Source organism: Drosophila takahashii, chromosome 3L (assembly GCF_030179915.1).
Source record: "Drosophila takahashii strain IR98-3 E-12201 chromosome 3L, DtakHiC1v2, whole genome shotgun sequence".
Classification (NCBI taxonomy): domain Eukaryota; kingdom Metazoa; phylum Arthropoda; class Insecta; order Diptera; family Drosophilidae; genus Drosophila; species Drosophila takahashii.
In genome coordinates, this window is record NC_091680.1 from 28321150 (window position 1) to 28330018 (window position 8869).

The 8869-nt window shown below is 33.6% G+C and overlaps 1 protein-coding gene and 1 long non-coding RNA gene across 2 annotated transcripts; both read right to left on the reverse strand.

Moving 5' to 3' along the window:
- Positions 1 to 599: 599 nt before the first annotated feature.
- Positions 600 to 1535, reverse strand: LOC138912949 (uncharacterized). The gene is made up of 4 exons (XM_070214987.1): positions 1352 to 1535; positions 1090 to 1294; positions 944 to 1032; positions 600 to 889 (listed from the first exon to the last, which is right to left on the reverse strand). Exons 1-4 carry the CDS (start codon positions 1371 to 1373, stop codon positions 600 to 602), a joined length of 606 nt encoding a protein of 201 aa, XP_070071088.1. The 5' UTR covers positions 1374 to 1535.
- A 2065-nt stretch (positions 1536 to 3600) lies between these two features.
- Positions 3601 to 8610, reverse strand: LOC138912897 (uncharacterized). Its single transcript, XR_011418444.1, has 3 exons — positions 8579 to 8610; positions 3771 to 3809; positions 3601 to 3713 (listed from the first exon to the last, which is right to left on the reverse strand). It is a non-coding gene; the product is annotated as an uncharacterized lncRNA (long non-coding RNA).
- Positions 8611 to 8869: the final 259 nt, after the last annotated feature.

Sequence of the window (8869 nt, forward strand, 5' to 3'; positions counted from 1 at the left end):
AGTATCTCTTTTCAATTTCAGCTTCAGTGCAACAAAAAACCTTTAATTTTCATTTGTCAAGAGCTAGACGCGTTGTTGAGAACGCATTTGGACATCTAAAAGCAAGGTTTCGTCGAATTGGGAAGGGATTAGATAGTCGACCAAAGAATAATGCTGCTATTATTATTTGCTGTTGTATTCTTCATAATCTCTTGAATACAAAAAACTCGAACATTAACGAAAGCTGGAATTTGGATCAAAACAGACACCGCCCACAGCCGGATGAAAGCAACACCTCATCTGATTTTGTCAGGTCGGCAGAGACCATTAGACGCGCTATTGCAGACCATTTTCTTCATTTGAGTTAATGATCAGCATGAACTCTTTATTTGTAAATTTTACCCCAAAATAAACTAATTAAATTATAAATTATTTACTTTTGTTTTTTAAGATTTTAAGTAGAATGGCTTAAAAGGCCACATTCTGCTCTGCCATTTGTAAATTGTAATCTAAAATAAATAAATTAAATCATAAATTATTTGGATTAATTGATCAACATGAACTCTTTATTTGTAAATCGTTATCTTAAATAAAATAATGAAATTATAAATTAATTGTTTTTATTGTTTGTTGCTTTTTAAAGTTTCCAGAAGGCTGGCTTGAAACGCCGCATTTTGTTCTGCCATGCCGCGGAGTATTTCCTCCCTCTGGTGCTCACGGGTCTGCTGCTGTTGCTCCCTCTGTATGTCGTTCCGCTCTCTAGCCAGATCTATAAGCTCCTGGTGGGTTGCCAGCTTACCACGCTTCCTAGGTGGCTCTGCACCTGAGGAGCGTGGCTCAGGTATTGCCATCTCTGAGGGGTCTAGCTCTATAATGTCCTCCTCGGTTTCATGACAAAAGCTCTGCAATCCTAAGAGAAACATTGTTAATATTTACAATTTTAATTTATATTTGAATACATTACGGGTGGTCAGCACCATACGGGATTCCATGTTGTGGACCGCGAAACTCCCGAGGATTCGATCCACCTTATCAAACATTTCTTTCTCTTTTCTGAAAAAAAAAATATCATCTTACAAAAAAATTTCAGTGCATTTTATGTTGACTTACTTGTACTTCCGCGTGAGGTTCTCCAACTTCGTGCGTACTTCAGTCCACGATACATCTATGTCCTGTTCTCCCATGGTCATGGACATCATCTGATATACATGTGAGTTTTTCCTCGGGCCCCTTATGTCTTCGATGTGGTCTCCCCAGAGGTCCACCAAGGCGACTTCCATCTCTGGGGTCCACACTGTGCGGGTCCGCTTTAAAACTTAAAGGGGCGCGAAACTCTTTTATAAGAGTACTTAAAAAATTCGAATATATTTACCTGATCCACTGCTGCCCGGCATTTTGAGTTTGGAAATTTATTTTCGGTGACATAAAAGTCATTTCGTTTTGAATTTCGATTTTTTTATGGTTTTTTTTTCACAAAATATACCAAAAATACTGGGAGAAACAGATGGGATAGGAACATCAAAAGGGCTGACGGTGGAATATTTTCAACCGTTTGGCTTGTCAAATTTGTATGACCGTCTGAGACGGTAGACGGTAAACGGTAGATGTTGCCTAATGTGAATAGGCTTTAAGTGTTGAGGAATGATAGGAAAACTATAATAGCAAGCACATATATAGTAAGGATGGGACCCAAGCGGGTTGTTGATTTGGAAATCGTCAAAATAAATATTGTAAGGTATGACAGTGTCACATAATTTTGAAGAAGACATTATATATTTCAATACGTTTCCGTTAATAACGTTTGCTGTGCTTGTTTTTTTTACTGAGTAACATCATATTTTCCTCTGTTTTCTTTAAAACATTAGGAAGCTCGAAAAATCGTTGAAACTGAAAGGCAAGAGGCATTATATAAACTTTCTTTTCCTTCCTGTCTAGGGTTGGTATACCCCGTACAACTCTTTCAACTAATTCGTTATTTATTACTTTTTCTGACGCATCTTTAAAAGTCTGATTTTTTTCCAATTTCGTGGAAAGTTTAAATTTCTGTTTTAACATTTTCAAAGGCAGTATTTAAGCAAATGGGAAGTTCTTGTATCGGTACGGTAAATGCTCAAGATATTTGGAAATATTTTATAATATTTGAGAAAAAGTATTTAAAATATAACTTGAATCATTACGCGAAAAGTTGTTTTTGGCGTATAAATTAGTAGCGAATTCCAAAAAGTTGTTCTCTAAATCTGTCAAAAAAGTGGATTTTTTAAAACAATCTTCGTTGTCATCAGGAGTTTTTAAACTCTGGAAGCTTTAAAATTCTTTGAAGTGAACAAAAGGACTTTCTGTTTCAATACCGCTGTAGTTTTGTGGGAAATGATTTATTAAATGGCGCTTAAATGATCTAAAACTTGAAAACTTTTTATTACAGCCATTTTGAGTGCACTGTGTTATATCAGTGTTCTTTATTAAATGAACATGTTTAAGATGTAATTCATATAGATTAATATTAGCAAAGGAGTCTCTACATTTAAAGCACATAAACATTTTTAGTGATTACTTAATGTCATTGAAAAAATGTAATAGTAAGCAAAGAGATGCTGATCTAGCATCATCGGGAGTATCTATCTCATACAAAGCAATTTAAAGGAAGGTCCAAGCTAAAATGCATGGATCGGGATATTTTAGATTCAGTACTTGGAAAAGTTTAAAGGTGCAATCAAATGCATCAATAAATGTTTTAAACTTCAAAAAAACGTTGTCAAAATAAACATAGTAGGTCTTCTTACGTTCAATGCCCAGTACGATTATAAACGGCTGCAAAGTTGTTTTTAGCATCTGGCAATTGGCTCGGATCTCCTCAACTCTGACGTGGATGTTGTTGATGCTGCAGATATTTACTACAAAAATTTCTTGGGCGTCTATTATTGAGTAGTTCCTGCCCCCAACGCCCTTTGATGGAACTACAGCGTTTAGTAATTGATCTCTTGATCTGATGAAAATATAAAGAATACATTCAATTAAGTTTATTAGGTAGTGATTAAAATATGTAATTATTATTACCAATATTTTGCGATTCCTCTGCCTCTTTTAAAAGTGCCTGGCTTATTGGGCTAAGCTTCTTTGTGCAAAAATATTTAAAGAGCTTGCTTTTAAAGGCATGCCATTTTCTTGTCAATATGTCTTTTTTTTCCGGATATTGCAAGTTAAAGTCAATTTCAATCTTAGGGCTAGTACTCAACCCAACAAAAAGTCGTCCAAAACAAAAAACTTCATATGAAAAGCAACGTCAAAAAATTTTGTTTCATATGAAGTTTTTGTTTTGGACGACTTTTTGTTCGGTTGAGCACTAGGCCTAAAATTTGAATAAAAATATAAAAAATAAATCAAATATATTTGTAAGCAATATTTACCAAGTCTTGAACAATTGCATCCTTTAAAAGTGGCCATTCAACAAGAAAATCAAAAATTGTCATAGTTTTTAAATGCGATTGTCTAAGTTTGTACAAACGAGACCATCTATCGCAAACGATATCCCAATCATTTAAATGACGTGAAAGTTCCTCTTTTATTCCTAGCAAGTTTTCCGAAACTTCTAGAAACTCTGTTTGTTCGTCGTCATTAACGGATTGAGGTAATTGTTTTTCGTCGAATTTTTTCTTCTTATGTTTGGTGTTTGTGTATTTCGTATACAGTTTTCCGCTGGGGGGCTTTTTTCCACGACGCGGTATATAATAATAGTCCTGTTACGATAACAAATATATTAAAAAATGTATACAAAAAAGGATTATTTAACTTACAGAAAGGTCTTTTTCGTTTGGAAATACGTTTCGAATTTCCTGAAAAATAAGACTGAAATCACTTGGACCGAGCTTTTTACTGAAAATTTTTCAAGTTTTTCACGATTTTTTTTAAAATATAAGGGTTTGTGCTGGAAGTTTGCAACTTGGCAAATCCGATTTGAATCCGATTTTTGTGAAACCAAATTTATTTTATTGAGAGATAATGTAGAATCTGTCTGAACCTAACTTACGTAGAATATCTCAAAAACTCTGGTTGGAGCACTCTTTTAAAGTCAAAAATAAATTTTTTTCTTATTTTTCTTGTTGTTTTTGCTTTTCAAAAAATACTTCAACGTACAAATTTTTACATAAAGTAGGTTCAGACAGTGGGCAATTTCATTACCCTGCAGGAAAAATGCGAACTAGTCTGAAAAACAACTAGTGAAATAACTAATATAAAGCAACGGGAATTTGTCTGAATGCATTTGGACTACACAGGGTCTAGAAAATTTGTGCTAGTCGAAAAAATGATTAATACAAAACTAGTAAAAAATAAACTTGTCTCGGACTAGTACCTTTCTGACAATAAAAACCTGAAAAATATTTAACTGGTAGAACAAATACATGTTATGGTCTAGTTCAAAGGCAACTGGAATTTAACTAGTTGCAAATGAAACACATATGATCCAAAAATATAGCCTAGAGTGTAAAAGTCTTGGAAAATTTAGCACTAAGCAAATCAAAGACTCGAGGTCCTCGGTTCAATCCCCAGTCTCTGTAAATTTTTTTTTGTTTTTTGTTTGCTAGGTGATGCTTTAGTTTTATTTTAAACTTTGTTTAATCTGTCCGAGGCAATATATATGTGAAAAATCACTGTTTTTGTATTATGTCACACTAAAATTCATAAACCTTGTTAGGGCATTACAAAATGTGATGCGTGTATGGCTCAACCAGTTAGTGTGTCTACAAATCCAAAGGTCCCGGGCTCAAGTCCTAGAGAGGGCGACTTGCCTCAAAAAAAGTAAGTTTGTTTTAATTCCATTTAATTATCATTTACTGTATTTGATTACATAATAATTATCAGAAATTCTCTAAGGTCCGCGCCTATTGATTGGATACTAAATTAGGAGAGCGTCAAGTTAGGCATCGTCAAGTACTAGTGCAATTCAATCACTTGATGGTTTAGAGATTATTTTTAATTTTTTCGTGAAAATATTTTTTTGAGTGTAGTTTAACAGCTGTAACTATAAATTGGTTAACAGTCACTAGTGCAAAACTAGTAGCAAATGGACTAGTTGTTTCCGACGACAAGCATATGAAAAATGGACCACTTCGTTACAAGGAAATGGACATAACTTGAACTAGTTAACCTTCTTGACCCAACTAGTATTTTAATAGTCCAAAACTGATTCCGTTTCCTGCAGGGTACAAACATTTCCGTAAAAGCAGCATGATGATCGAAGCATTACTTTTTGAGATACACGATCCGCAGCTGAGGAACGCATGGTTTCGAGAAAAACGCATTTAAAGTAATGAAATATATCTACTGCACAAGGAAGATGGGTGCCGTCATACTGGAATAAGTTCCAAAATAGTTCGCATTTCTTCGTAAAACTTTCATGACACATTCTTAAAGAGTTACACTACAAATTTAAATAATAAAAAAAAATTGAATTTTTTTTGTTTTCTATAGGGGAGAGGTCTGTAGGTTGAGACGGACTGTAAGTTGAGACACTACATTTTCTCAAAACTTATCCACTAAAAAAATTGTTTTTATTTTTTTTTTGTAGTCCTTTTTAGTGACAAAACTTTTGTGGAAAACATTATAAGCCAGGCTCTAGCCAGATTAAAGCTGTGAGAGTCGTGTACCATTTTTCACCAAAAAAGTTTTTGTCTACTTTTTTCAAAATTCCATTTAAAATTAATAACGTCCTTAAATTAACTTGGTAACAGATTTAAAACATTAGTATATTAACTGTTAACCAATTAAAAAAAAAATCAGCTTAATGTGACAGTCAGAAAAAAGTTATTAATTTTTTCCGAAACATCCCATTTTGTGTAAGTTGGGACACTTTGAGCGTGTAAGTTGAGACACCCGTTTTTCATACAAAAAGGCCTTAGGCCAACAGAGGTCGCTTTCTGCCTAGTACATTTCTTTGATATTAGGGAAAAAGTGAATGTTCAAAGAGCCTTTTGATTTTAATTGTTATTTGGTCTAAGTTCTTAAAAAATGAATGGGAAATAATTTAGGACAAACTAAAATTGATTAAATTAACATAATTAAATAGTTCCTTATAGGAGTACTTACTGGAGTACTTTTTGTGTGAGTATTATTGACTTTTAAAAGTGTCTCAACTTACAGACCTCTTTTTCAAAATGTCGTTTTTTGGGACTTTTCAAAAAAATAATTTTTCAGTTTTCCCTAAAGAAAAAAAATATTTTTTTTTGTTTTTTACTAAGCTAATTCATAAGTGAATGTCGAAATGGCAGATTAAAAACAAAAGGTTTACCAATCTACAGACCTCTCCCCTATGTATCTCCCCACTTAAGAAATATGTTTTCCAACACGATTTGAACAAGCTTTTCTCGCTTTGAGTCAGGAAGATAATAGTGCTCCCCTGCAGGAAACGGAATCAGTTTTGGACTATTAAAATACTAGTTGGGTCAAGAAGGTTAACTAGTTCAAGTTATGTCCATTTCCTTGTAACGAAGTGGTCCATTTTTCATATGCTTGTCGTCGGAAACAACTAGTCCATTTGCTACTAGTTTTGCACTAGTGACTGTTAACCAATTTATAGTTACAGCTGTTAAACTACACTCAAAAAAATATTTTCACGAAAAAATTAAAAATAATCTCTAAACCATCAAGTGATTGAATTGCACTAGTACTTGACGATGCCTAACTTGACGCTCTCCTAATTTAGTATCCAATCAATAGGCGCGGACCTTAGAGAATTTCTGATAATTATTATGTAATCAAATACAGTAAATGATAATTAAATGGAATTAAAACAAACTTACTTTTTTTGAGGCAAGTCGCCCTCTCTAGGACTTGAGCCCGGGACCTTTGGATTTGTAGACACACTAACTGGTTGAGCCATACACGCATCACATTTTGTAATGCCCTAACAAGGTTTATGAATTTTAGTGTGACATAATACAAAAACAGTGATTTTTCACATATATATTGCCTCGGACAGATTAAACAAAGTTTAAAATAAAACTAAAGCATCACCTAGCAAACAAAAAACAAAAAAAAATTTACAGAGACTGGGGATTGAACCGAGGACCTCGAGTGTTTGATTTGTTTAGTGTTAAATTTCCCAAGACATTTACCCTCTAGGCTATACTTTTGGATCATATGTGTTTCATTTGCAACTAGTTAAATTTCAGTTGCCTTTTAACTAGACCCTAACATGTATTTGTTCTACCAGTTAAATATTTTTCAGGTTTTTTTTGTCAGAAAGGTACTAGTCTGAGACAAGTTTATTTTTTACTAGTTTTGTATTAATCATTTTTTCGACTAGCACAAATTTTCTAGACCCTGTGTAGTCCAAATGCATTCAGACAAATTCCCGTTGCTTTATATTAGTTATTTCACTAGTTGTTTTTCAGACTAGTTCGCACACCCAAAAAAAAATCCGAAAGTTTATAGTTGATGAGCGTTGTATTAAAAGTATACTACAGCTAGTATCAAACTGTCAGTATTAATTCAAAACTAAATAATGTAAGGAGCAGACTCAATAGTGTTAAGTTAAGACTAAATAGTGTTAAGTTTATGTCCTGAGTTTAATTTCTATACCGAAGTTTTCGGTTTTCGTTCCTGGTGTGAAGCCAGGATGCTCTGGTTTGGAACCTGGACATTTCGAACAGAAAAAGTGTTACCGCTTTTTAATGATATTTGACGCGTTAGTATTTTAATGGTTTGACATTAGTGTATTTTGTAAACGACGCTGCGGTCTGTTTAAGGTTTGTTTGTGCACATTTCTTGTGAAAATTTTAATATTTGCTTATTTTGGGCTTATTTGAAATGTAAGTACATTTAAATTGTGTCTTGGTGCATAACTAATGAGTAAATTCTTTTCTTTTTACTGACACCACCTTGAATTGCGCTCCAGATGCCGGGAAACTAAGGATCTTGCAATTGGCTTGCATTTTTTCTGACCGCGGCCAGCGCAATGTTAACTTCAATATCAGCGTCCTCGACCAAGATTTGTTATTCATCTGGACGGCGTTCACTCTGGAGATGATCAGCGACATAAGCGGTAAAACGGCATTTGCCCAAATATGCATACATACGTACATATTTTGTACATGTATTGTATATATAATATTCGTTAAATTAAAAATTACCTTCAGTAATTTATAAAAATGTAAAAAATATGTTTTATAATATATGAAAAGTACAAAACAACATTTTTTAAATTTTGTCTCTTTAATACGTGGGGTATAATAGTTATACTGGCATTATACTAAATAGTATACAAAATAAACTAGCAGCCTGAATTTCAGTACACTGAGTGAGTATAAACTGTATACTCGTTAGTTTAAACTTGACAACTTCGAAAGTTTCATTTTTATACTTTCGAAGTCCATTAGTTTAATACTCAGAGTATCGAGAAATTTTTGACACTCAATAGTTTACTTTTAATGTAGAAATAGTTTACTTTCTATGATCATTTTTTTTTGGGTGCATTTTTCCTGCAGGGTCCTTATAAAAACTCAGAATGTCTTTTCCATATGCGCTTTGGTGTAGCAATTCAGAAAGAGTCTAAATAATAAAATATTAACCATAGGTATAACTAATTACTGAGTCATGTACTTACCACTCCTGCAAAAATAACTTTTTGTGGATTCCTCAGGCTAGTCGCGCTCTGTCAACAATACGTATTATACACACATACTTATGAATGGCGATTTTTTTTATTTGCAATCCTACCTGAGATTCTCTCCTCCGAACAATTTAAGTCTGAAATCGACGGCATCACCTATATGGGATATAGCGTCAGCAATGTCCCGTTCATCGATGTGATTCAATTGGTGGTACTGTATTCCGGCGTCTAAAAACACATACCCATCAATTACGGGATTAGGGTTAAAAAGCTCACGTTTTTATT